Here is a 13,326-nt window from a genome sequence, read left to right on the forward strand (position 1 = left end):
AACGTAAGTAGCAGCTGCTGTACATGTTGTTGTGTATATATTTGTGATATGTCGTGAAGCTTTATAATTTTCAGAATTTCCTCACGTCTATCATATGACTTTTGGTTGTGTGTATATATATATGGCTTTTTTATAACTATTATAATTATTTATCTAATAGCCTTCGGTAATAAATAATATTATTTTCTACATGTTTCTTCTAGGAGTACAAAAGTGTTCTATTACGTTTTCTCCCGAAACAGTAAAGTGATATAAAAATATATCGATTATTGCTAAAATTGAATAATTAAGTTTTACTTTTTTCTGAGTTCTGCACTTACAATCGAGCGAAAACCATTCCCAATAAAAAATACCAAGTAGATATAATATAATACTATTCTTATTATAATATTAAGATTCCCAGTTTGGCCCTGTAGACAAAAGTTCCATCTTTCGAATGCGCCCTGGTCATGGTATTTTCATCATTTATATCAAAATTTGATACACCAACGTAATTTTCTGACGTCAAGAATTATAATTATATTATTATTGTTGTCTTATAAAATTGAATGTGGATATGTCTAACATAGAAAATAAGTGATACACAAACATTCAAGTATGAATCTGTCTTACACGGAGAAATAACTGGTATACAAATATCCAACTATACATCTGTCACCACCATTCATTACCAACTCTTGGGTTATTCTTTTACCAACGAATAGTGGGATTGACGTCACATTATAACGCCTTCACGGCTTAAAGGGCGAGCATGTTTGGTGCGACGAGGATTTGAACCCGTGACCCTCAGATTATGACTCGAGCGCCTTAACTACCTAGTAATGCCAGGCCATAATATATAGTCACATTTCAGTTATAATACGCTATCTATATATGCACATATATTTTCCTATTTACAAATACGTTTTAAACTTTTGATAATTTGTTTCTCAAAACTGGTACGACGTCATAACAATTGATACTGTCTGAGAAAAAACACAGTTGAAAGATATTCTGAGCTTTCGATTGATTACCCACATATCATAAACAGAAATAAGATATATAAGGTAGCGTTTACAAATATGGAAAGAGAGTAGAAGGGTCTGTGTTGGAATAGGTACATGAGCGATACCTTAGCAAACTAGGAAGATTGTAGGTTATTTGTTGATATTCTAGCTTGTCAGTAATTTGAGTTCCTAATTCGTAAGAAACTGCAGACTTTGTACTTGGACATACAGCATGACACACAGAAGTTAATGTGTAGAATTTCTTTTTAATATTTACTTTTAAATAAAGGTATAAATTAATGTATCATACTAAAAAGACGAATTATAATCCACAATTTGATACCAAACTTGTTAAAATACATTAATAAAATTATAGTTCAATGAAATTTAAGTGCGAGTCAACAAACGTGATATGGCATGACCTTTGACCCATACCTGTCACGATAGACCTGTAGCACTGTTATTATAACTACAACATCGAAAAGAACATGCTATTGTTTGTGAAACTAAGACATTGAATGTTACATAAAAGGGGTGTTGTTCCACTTGTTAAGATTAGCTAAGTGTTATCGAGCCATCAGTCATTTCTATTATTAGTCGTATAGTCACAAAATACGCAACACTGAAGTTAGTTGTACGTTTTTTGCAATTTAGAAGGCTACATAGGAATAAGTGTCCATAATCTTCAGAAGTATAACTTTAATATCTTGATGAGATATAGATAAGAGGGAAGCACAATATATTAAAGACGACCAACCTAACGTACAACAGAGTGTCATTCAAGATGTCAAAATCACATGTGATGTGGTACAACACTTAATCTACGGACATTACCTAGTCCCATCGGACGTAACCATAACTAATTGACATACAAGTAACTTCTAATTTATATATGGTGTATCTTCAGAAAATTTGCTAGACTTTCACTAAACATTACAAGGTTTTTACATAAAAATAAGATTTTTAACGAAGTATTTTTATTAATATTTCTTCGTGAAATTATCGATTCTTTTTTTTAACTAGTACTAGAGCAAAGTGATTTCATTTGGAGATTAAAATTTCAAAAATCTCACATTTCACTTGTATAATTTCTAAAACCTCTTAAGTGAATATATAATTTTTTTAGTAAAATTTTATATTTTTCTGTTATTACGTTTATTACTTCATTCTTCAGCCTGTAGAAAACTCATCAAATATAATGAAAAGAAAAACCTAAATATCAGAAATAAATTGAACAGCTGTCTCCTTTCTTCTAGACAGCTAGTCATCACCACCCACCGCCAACTCTTAGGTTACTCTTTTACCAACGAATAGTGGGATTGACCGTCACATTATAACGTCCACACGGCTGAAAGAGCGAGCATGTTTGGTGTAACCGGGATTCAAACCCGCGACCCTCGTATTACGAGTCGAAAGCCTTAGTACGCTTGGCCATGCCGGGCCCTAATCAAGAGGATTCGAAGTTCGTACCCTGAGAGTTTCAACTGTTAAACATGTCCAATGAATTTTCTGTGTTTATTTTACTTTCAACACTTAAAGTTAAACCCACTGTAAATAATGCTGTAATACAACCTACAGAGCAAGAACATAAAAGTTTTATTAGTACTTGCCATTTCTCCAGGAACACAATATTGTACCAAGCGGTTTATATTTCATACAACATTTACAAAATAAATTTCCAAGGCTAACAAAATTGCAATTAGAATGTGTGAAAACATTTATTGTATGATTCAAAGTTGCGCTGGTCCAATAAACTTTGTAGGTTCTGAGTCTCGCCAATCAATTTACCTCGCAGGTGTTTCTGTACCGCTTCTCATTGCCTCCTAGCGAAATCACGCAAGTACAGCGGTATGTCTCCAGATTTACAACGCAAAATCAGGGGTTCGATTCACCTCGGTGGGATCAGCAGATAATCCGATGTGGCTTTGCTATAAGAAAAACACACCCAGTAAAACAGTAATATGTCTGCGGACTTAAACCTCTAAAAACCGAATTTCGATACTCGTGGTGGGCAGAGTACAGATAGCCATTGTGTAGTTTTGTACTTGATTCTAAACAAACAAACTTCTCCTTATCTGTTTGATATCTGTCGAATTTCGTAGCATGTATGTACGATGGGGTTATTTGGGCACATATTTTTAATACTGCCCTCTTGTTTTAAAGTTCTCAAGTTTCGAATGTGGTTTTAATGTTACCTCAGTTTAGACTTTAGACAATTAGAAACACACAAATGCAGTAGGCCTAACTATATAATGGCCTATAAGAGTATACTATTTCGGCTAGCGTACGTCAAATATGTCTTTAAATATACATATACTTATTACTGTTTACTCATAAATGTTTAACTTTTAGTTATATTTCTTAAAACATAGAAAGTAAATGAGAAATACAGTGCAAAACATTGATTTAGTGTACGTACCCGTGTTGCGAAATTCTGTACTCGTGCATTCGTACTATCATTAAGCCTAATGAGGGTGGGGTATGTAGAAATAATAATTTTTGTAAACTTTAAGCAATAACTTTAGAAAAAAAAACACATCAAATTGCAGTATTAATATCCTCAAAATTCCTGTAATTTAGTGGGGTCTCCAAGTGAAGTACATGTGGGTTGAAAAAATCCTATTCCTGTTCAGAGGCACGACTTATTAATCACACATCTAGTTCTGACAAAATTCTTTCATTCGCCATCAAATCACTTATAAACAACTGTTAGAATTACGTAGAGGGAAAATTCTCTTTCTATTTGTTTTAAACTTGAGCTACTCAATAGTAGGTGGTACTAGTTAAGAACTTTCAAATGATTGATGTGAAGGGCGGAGCCACTCTATGAGATTTGTTAAACATAATAATATCTCAGCACCTCATAGAGGTGGGAGGTTCTTATTTTAAATTTAGATGATCTTTATCTCCAGGGCCCGGCATGGCCAAGCATGTTAAGGCGTGGGACACGTAATCTGAGGGTCGCGGGTTCGCATCCCTGTCGCGTCAAACATGCTCGCCCTTTCAGCCGTGGGGGCGTTATAACGTGACTGTCAATCCCACTTTTCGTTTGTAAAAGAGCAGCCCAAAAGATGGCGGTCGGTGGGGATGACTAACTGTATTCCCTCTAGTTTTACACTGCTAAATTAGGGACGGCTAGCGCAGATAACCCTCGTGTAGCTTTGCACGAAATTCAAAACAAACCAAACTGTATCTCCCATTCGAGTTTCTAATTCGTTATATACTTGTACATATTGTATGGTGGGAGTAACAAAATTGAAACTGAGCAATAACACGACTGAACGTGTTATGTGACACACAAAAACCGATACTTAATATTTTTCTTTACATTTTTTTTAAATTAAAACATTTATAATTTTTAAAATTATTATTAAAAATTATAAACTACGTTTTCATGCCAATCTCATTGACGTAAGTAGTAAAAATGTAATTTATAGGAATATTGAAAATAACGCTCCAAACGTCGTGGCATGTGCACTTTTTTAACCTCCAGGGACGAGCAAGGGCGAAAGAGCTGCTGAAAGATGCACAGGCAAGATATACTAGGCGAAATCAAATTATTCAGTGGATTAATAAGAGTGCAGAAAACACTCATAGAAATCAGTCTTTCTGTAATGAGGACAGTGGGATTTGTTATGACTACGAAATGGCTTGTTATTTGAAAATTAGAAGGTACCAGTGGACAGAAACAACAAATACAATTGGCTCTTTCATAGTCTCTATATCTGAATTTTTCTATCATCTCCACTCCCTTCTTGTGATTCGATACTTAAATGTTAAGAAGCTATTGAAATTAATAATGATATACATCTATTAGGCTTGATTCTGGAATATTTCTAGAGAATTAAAGCAAATTGTGTGAGGTGTGCTGAGACTGGATAAAGGTCCAGGGAAAAAATTACATGGATAGCTATATCGATATTGTGCATTATGTGGATGCCAGTATGTTTGGTTCTCTCCCATAGAGTAATTGTAGGAATAAATACACTATGGTTGTAACGGACTATTTCAAAAATGGTTAGAAGCATGTGCTGTTTATAATATGGAAGCAGAAAATCTACGAATAAACTCATCAAAGAACTAATTTCATACCAATTAGAAACATAATTTTAATCAGCTTTGTTTGTGCAAATATGTAAATGTATCAGTCTTTTCTCAAGCTACTTACCAGTTAGTAAATGGCAGTACATAAAGCTGTAGTCAACATTCTGTTATCAGTGATGTTTAGTAGTGAATTTAGAGTGTTATTGACAGTCTTTACTCACGTCTAGATGACAGTCACTCAACAAACTGTTACACAGACTATGTAGAGAAACTAAGAAACATCATTTATATCATACATGACTTTACACCTGAAGTTATTTGATGATAAAATGGAATGATGCTATAATGTTAATGCTAGTAAGACTAGATTTCACTGAAATGATATGGTTGTGCAATCTTTCCTACAAAAAAGAACAAGCTCGAAAGTTTAGTAAATGATGGAAGTTACTATATCTTGTACTATACCAAAATTACTAATGTGATTAACAGAATTTTTTAGAACAAGCAGTCCGTACTACAGGTTATAATCGACTAGCGAGAATACATTTAGTTGTGAGTTAGGCGAACACCTCTGTTGCAGTATTTGTTGAAACTTTTTTCTGTGATTTTATGCCTACAATTTGTGTCAAAATGAATGTAGTCAGTAGCAAATGATGTTTCAGAAATAAATTAATTTGTTATCGTTGCCTGAATTGTATATGCCATTATATTTACAAAAATAGAAAAGAATCAGCCATAAGATAAAACATCTTACTGCAATACTTCAGACAAACAGGCCACAGATTCTGTAGTCAAACAATTAAACATTTAAACCAGTTTTTCAACCCGTAGGACCCATTGACGAAGTCCATTGATGCGCCGCAAAGCAGTTTGAAGTGCGGCATTTTGATTTAAGATTAGATGGGAGTACTTTATAAAAATGTTGCAAAACAGAAAAAATATAATGCAAAACACATAATATATCGCAAAATGCTAGCTGTAAATTAACGTCATGCGCATGAACTCAGCGTAGCAACTGTTAAATAACATTGTCATATGTTTCATAATTCTTTTCAGTGACCATCGAGAAATGTTTTGAAATTTATGGCGTGTAAGTATAAAGGTTAAGAAATGCTCATCTAAACCATATTAAATTACAGATTAGAGATACTTCTTTAGGCAAACATTTTACCGACAACAAGAACACAATTGAAATATTTTCTATTCTTTGACTTATACGTGCTTCAAAGGACTTTCACAAAATATAACAATATAAAGGAAATTATTCTTATTTAAAAAAGTTTTCTTTGTTCTAGAATGTAAAAGTTTGTGTAAATTGTTTCAGTTTTAATTTATATATGTATATTTAATTTTCACAGCTTGTATTGAACTTTTTTGATGTGACTGTTTCAAAGATACCGCAGATTCACAAAGAAATTTAGATCATTTGATGAATTGGGTGGTTATAATTGGAAGGGACATCCTTGTTTTTAAACAAGCTCCTGTTTGTTCATTAAAAAGTTTACGAATTTATTTTATATATGTAAGATGTATATTTCAAAAAAACATCTATGGCTTAACGTTTGAAATGCCGCTAACGCAATTTTCAAACTTAAATATGTTCTTTCATTTTAAGCTTTATGATTGGACAAAGAGCTTTATTTAGAAACATTAGCTTCAAAACATATTTACGATTTTATAACCTATTTATTTATAATCTGTCTGTGTTACCTGTGCGGTTAACTGTATCTTTCATGTTATTTAACCTATTTTATGTTGCCCTCTAGGAAACGCAACTAAAAACTTCAAAAATTGTTATGGCGGAAGGTGGCTCCGGAGGAATTTTGTGTCGGTAAGTGAAATTGACTATTTTTCTTATTCATTATATTTTCAATTATATGTGCTTAATTTATGATTTATAATAATGTTGGCTAAGGAAGAAGTCTGTATACATAGCAAAATAAATAATGAAGTATGAATAAGCTGAATTATTCAGAAGTAGGCCGAAAAGTGAAAATTCTACTTTCAACCTTTCAAGACCTAGTTTAGTAATTATTTACAAATTACATTATTATTATTATTTATATTGAATTATTATTTAGTTTTATCACTAATACTGTTAGTAATTGTAAATGTAATATTTCTGCTGTTAGTATTACTACTAGTATTACAATTACTTAGTTAATTCAATAATTGTATGATATTGCTAATACTACTACTAATAGCACTTGTTAGTAGTTGTACTAAAATTCATCGCGGACAACTGTTGGTATTATACTTTATTTAGCTCGTCCGGTGTTTCTGTTTTGACATTTTCTTAGCTCTCGATCTAACCGTAACGTTCAAATATCAGGTAAAGTACTTACTAAATTACTACGTACTTTTTTGTTTGTTTACAATTTACACCAGTTCTAACATTGTTATTATCACGTGAAATACGATTTTTTTATAAGAAGGAAACAAATATAAAAAAAAATTCACGTTTCCATGCAAGTGTACAATCATACAAGTGAAATTTGCTTAAACATTAAACATAAATGCTCTATTAACCAACCTACTAAGATCAAGTTTCTGAGAATTGATGGAAGTGTAAATTACTGGATAAATTAACTGCAGTTTGAACATGCTTAATAACTTTTGATTTTATATTATTGTTGTGTTGAGTGTTACTGTTTAATAAAGCAAAGCACATATGCCTGTACATAATGACCTGTGATCAGACCAGCTAACAGAGATATGTCATTAGGTCGTAATATTTTCACTGGGGGGATGAAATGCAGAGCATACCTTGCATGAGACTGAACTTGTAATTCAAAGTTACTTAAAAAGTGAAACCATGTAGTATTAAAAATTTAAATTTTGCTTTTTTTTTACATTTCAGTTACAGAATTATTGTACTTTGTGTAAGGTTTCCCACACTGTATGTCTAAACACAAATGCCTCATTGCTGTTAATTTATGTTAAGAGTGATTATTGCATAATTAGATATGATGTTTTATTACATAATGATAAAATTTTATTTAGTTACTAACTTTTTGAAAACTAATTTTGAGGCCATGAGAAAGAGTTATCAATAGTGAATGTAGATGTGAGGTGGGACATACTTGGGAACTTCTTAAAAGTTATATATATGCAAAAATGGCTCGTTTCGGTTCTCAACCCAAACGAGCCATTTTTGCATATATATTTCTCTACAAGTGGGTTTTTGCGACATCACTGATTCTTAAAAGTTGTTTTAAAATTTTAATTAAAAAACTGACATTTTTCAAAAAGAGGAAAAGGATAACACTGTAAAGGCTAAAGTGACTGAGAAGATGAATGATTTATAGAATGACTATATCAAATGAAAGCAAAACATTAAATGAGAACTTGACCATAAAAGAAACTATTTAAAAACATGTATTGAAATGTGGTAATATAAAGAAGTCCTTCAAAAACACACATTAAAGTATAGTAATATAAAGAAGATCTGTAAAAAACATATTGAAATGTGGTAATATAAAGAAGATCTGTAAAAACATATTGAAATGTGGTAATATAAAGAAGATCTGTAAAAAACATATTGAAATGTGGTAATATAAAGAAGATCTGTAAAAACATGTATTGAAATGTGGTAATATAAAGAAGATCTGTAAAAACATGTATTGAAATATGATAATATAAAGAAGTCCTTCAAAAACACACATTAAAGTATAGTAATATTAAGAAGATCTGTAAAAACATATTGAAATGTGGTAATATAAAAAAGCCTTGTAAAAACATGTATTGAAATATGATAATATAAAGAAGTCCTTCAAAAACACACATTAAAGTATAGTAATATTAAGAAGATCTGTAAAAACATATTGAAATGTGGTAATATAAAAAAGCCTTGTAAAAACATGTATTGAAATATGATAATATAAAGAAGTCCTTCAAAAACACACATTAAAGTATAGTAATATTAAGAAGATCTGTAAAAACATATTGAAATGTGGTAATATGAAAAAGCCTTGTAAAAACATGTATTGAAATATGATAATATAAAGAAGTCCTTCAAAAACACACATTAAAGTATAGTAATATAAAGAAGATCTGTAAAAAACATATTGAAATGTGGTAATATAAAGATCTGTAAAAAACATATTGAAATGTGGTAATATAAAAAAGATCTGTAAAAACATGTATTGAAATGATGTAATATAATTTTTTTTTAATTCACTAAACATAAATCATGATTTAGTAAACTGTTAAATATTTTTGAGTATGTTATGGAAAGGTGTGGGCTTGGTCTATGTAGATTTTCTACAGTTTGTTGGTACTCAACCTGGCTGTTTTCAGATTGCTGGAAGTGTATATAATATCAAAACCTGACACACAATTCAAACATGAGATAAACAGTCAATGGTTAAAGAAATTATTCATTGAAATAGTTAATTAATTTTTTTAAATGAAGATCAATAACATTAAATTCATTTATCCTTTTTACAGATGACAAGTAATAATATTAATTCTGTTGACCAAATTAAAAACTTGCAAATACTCTTTGAAGTGTATTGTATTGATAGGTAATGTATACATTCTTCTCCTTTTGAGTACACAAAGCTAAGTTAACTTGAGTTTGAAATAACATGATAACACCTATTGTTAAAACATGTTTTATTTATAATAATTCCTTAACATTCCTGTTTAGCTGTGTGCTAAACACATTTTTAGTAACATAAAAGGTATTTATATTTAAACAGATGTTTGTGATGTTATTTAAAATTACATTCATCACTTCCTTGTTTCTCTATGAAAAAACAAACAATTTATTCTTCCTAACCATACAAAATGTTTTTCTATAGAATACAGACTTGTATGAACCAGTAAGCTTGCTGGTTTGATATTATGAATTATATTGGCAGAATGAACAATTACAAGTACTTTTAACCAATAGACCATGATGATAATGTTGTTTATTACAGTTCTGTAAATAAGAAATGTAAAAGTGCAATTAAAGTAATAATTGGAAATTACTTAAAGTAATATTAATAACACTTTAAATCATGGTGGGTGAAATTTACATCAGTGTAACAATGTGTCTTTCTCAGATGTACAGTAGTCAGTTTGATTATGAAACCAACAATAACGGTTGTAAGTAAAATACATTTGAACATTGAAACTAGATTTTATGAAAAAGCAGCTTCTGTTACAAAATAAACTTGTATATATATATATTATATTATTTTGAAATTATTGCCAAAGTAATAAAATTATTACAAATGTTTTTTGACACAGCAAGCACTGCTCTTAATGAGGTAACACATACAAAATTAGCCAAAAAATCATATAAACAAGAATTGGAAAAAGTTAGTTATATATACTGGTTGGATGAGAGAAGTGAAAGGTTGTTATGAATGGTTCATTCAAACTGGATTCTTGTAACAAGTGGAGTACCTCAAGGGTCAGGGCTTTGATCTTTTTCTTATTTACATTTATGATATTGATCAGAGCAGAATTTGTTAGTTAATAAAGTATATTTTTATGCATTTCTGTAGGCACCGTGCCATGATATTATAAGACAGTAGAAAAATTAGCATCAGAAACCCAATAAGCCTGATACTTTTAGGAATTGAACTTTCCAAAAGTGCTAGGGTTATTGGGTTTACTGTGTAGGTGGGTTGAGGTACTACATAATAACTGAGATCAGTTGGTCAGTTGGTCTGATATTTGGTCTTTAAGTAAAGTGATGCATTTTGATCACACAATTAAAATAAATGTATAAAATAAATCAGTGGTGTGAGTGAGGAAAATGAAGTTGGCATGGTATTAATCAGGTCATTGAGATAATATTCATTCATTAATAGTAAAACTGAAAGAATTTCAGGGTCTAATTGTGGATGTACTGATTGCAAAAATAAAAGATCATTAACCTGTTGGAAAGGGCTTAGAGGAGGGATATTACAGCAACTTCAGGGGATAAAAGGGTTACTTCATGAGGACTGATGTTTATTTTAAAAAATGAAGGTAGAGAGGTAATCTTGTTGAGAGTACAAGATTACCCAGATAAAGGGTTTTTTACAGTACTAGATTTTAAAGATAATATCAGTAACATGTATATATTAGCAAAAACAATTACATTTCTAGTTCTTTTGTTCAAAAAGACAAGAAACACTTCAGGTTAAAAATAGTAAAGGATAAAGTAAGACATGTCTACTTGAATGTTGTATTTTACTTTTTTGACAAACACCTTTTGTCATGCAGTATATACTGTGTTACAGCCTAATTTATATATAATGCAATACATACTGCCTGATGAAGGACATCTGCCCAAACCATTGTATAAAGTTTATACTTAGACATGTATTACTTTTCATCAAAATCTTGCATAAAGACTTACTAGTAACACTAATATTATACAGTTACTGATGTATGGAGATTTAGAAGGGTTTGTAATATACTTTGTAACAGAATTAATGATGTTACTTCAAAAAAAGGTAAGGACTTAAGTGTTATCATTAATAAAATCTTAATGTTTCTGTTAAATGATTGGCTTTGGTTTAGAGTGTTTTATTAAGAAACTGTGGACTGTAGTCCAGAGGTTATTTCTAAAGTTTCTTTGTGGCTTCTGACTCTCTTCTTGCTGACCATAAACCTCAATTAAGGAAATGTATATCATAACCCAATCTCAACAGATCAGTTAAACCCAAAAGTCTTATATGCCTTATAATTGTTATTTATGAGTGGGGTGAAGAGAAACAGAAGTTTCTGATAGCCATTGGTTATGTTTTGGGGAATTAAAGCATAATTTAACCTAAGTCACTACCAAGTTCATCAGAACCAGAGGTCATTGTGAAAACTACTGTGAATCCTGGGTTTGGTACTTTACTAAAAGAAATATTAAATGAGCTTACAAAATAACTGTGTAAAGAAATACATAAGATTGTAAGTTTTGGTATTTCATTCAAATGATTATTTTTGACTATTACTGATAAATATTTTCAACAAATACATAGTTGTGTAAGTATTGTTTAAAAGTGCTATACTGTAAGTGTATAGTGTAAATTAATTCAAGTCAAGGCTTAATAACATTTTTAGAATGTATTTATTCACAGAACGTTTGATAATTTGATTACATAAACTAAAAATTAATGTACTTTTTCACAGTGGATAATAAACTCGTTCTTAATGAAACTTGTTAGTTTTATGAATATTTCTTATACCTGTTTTACTTATGTCTTAGATAAAGGTGATTCAAAGTCTCATAAGAACAATAAACTAATAAATTTATTATGTTCATTGTACATTTATGTTGTCCTTTTATACTTGTTTTCTGTATGTTTTATCCATATCATACTGTTTGTTACAGCCGTACATAACAGTGAAACTTTTGATCAACTTCAGTAAGAAAGCCACATACAAGAGAAATTCTCTTCATTTTGAATTTATTTTCCAAATGCTACAAAATTGCTATAATAATGCTTTAAAATATGCATCACTTTGGAAAACTTACTCATATAGAAACTTTACCATTAGTAAGGAATCATTGTTGAGATTAAAATAGAGCTGTTTTATTAAAGATATGTTATTTTCATTTGTAGTTATTTTGCCAGTGGGGCTTGCAGAGAGGGAAACAACTGCCCTTTCTCTCATGACAGGTCGTTAGGAAATCCAGACACTATTTGTAGATACTACCTTCAAGGACGATGTATTTTTGATAGTGTTTGCAGGTAAAAAAAAATTATCTGAATGGAAAAAGTTTTGAAATTTGGTGTAAGACATTACAATATTATGTAGTGAAAGTAGGTAAATTAACAATACAGACCAGAAGTAATATAATTTCAACTGTTGTGTACATAATCATAATTAAAATGGACAATAATAAATACAATTCTGTGTAATCTTTTGATTATAAACAAACATTAAGTTTAGTATTTTAATTCTGTTTCATATTTCTTAAATATTTATAGTTTCTCAGCTGCTCATATTCCTGAGTTTGGCTACTTAGAGACAACAGTGCTTTAATAATTTGTAAGCCTTCTTCAATGTGTTGAGAGCCACCTAGTCGTGGATCCTGAATATTCAACCCACAAGAAGGGTTTACAGATTTATAGATAAAAACAATATTTCTCCATTGATATTACATCATTAAGTGAAATGATATATTCTTGCAAGAGAGAGTCAAGTATATATCAAGTTTTTGTCTGCATACAAGTTCTGTCCACGATTAAAATAAACTTTTTTATTATTATATATTGTAGCTGTTATCTAAATATGGTAGTACTTTGTGGGGAATCTGCTAATATTGATTGAATACTCAGACTGCTAAGTCAATATGGACTCCCATTCAGTATCT

General features: G+C 30.6%; 1 protein-coding gene across 1 annotated transcript in view; it reads left to right on the plus strand.

The window, feature by feature from the left end:
- Positions 1-6,759: 6,759 nt before the first annotated feature.
- Positions 6,760-13,326, plus strand: part of LOC143243390 (putative E3 ubiquitin-protein ligase makorin-1) — a 34,399-nt gene continuing 27,832 nt past the window's right edge. Inside the window, exons 1-2 of the mRNA XM_076487266.1 lie at positions 6,760-6,861; positions 12,572-12,700. Coding sequence (XP_076343381.1) covers positions 6,827-6,861; positions 12,572-12,700 — 164 coding nt within the window. The 5' untranslated portion in view covers positions 6,760-6,826. The remainder of the gene's footprint in view (positions 6,862-12,571; positions 12,701-13,326) is intronic.

This window comes from Tachypleus tridentatus, chromosome 1 (genome assembly GCF_004210375.1).
Source record: "Tachypleus tridentatus isolate NWPU-2018 chromosome 1, ASM421037v1, whole genome shotgun sequence".
Lineage (NCBI taxonomy): Eukaryota > Metazoa > Arthropoda > Merostomata > Xiphosura > Limulidae > Tachypleus > Tachypleus tridentatus.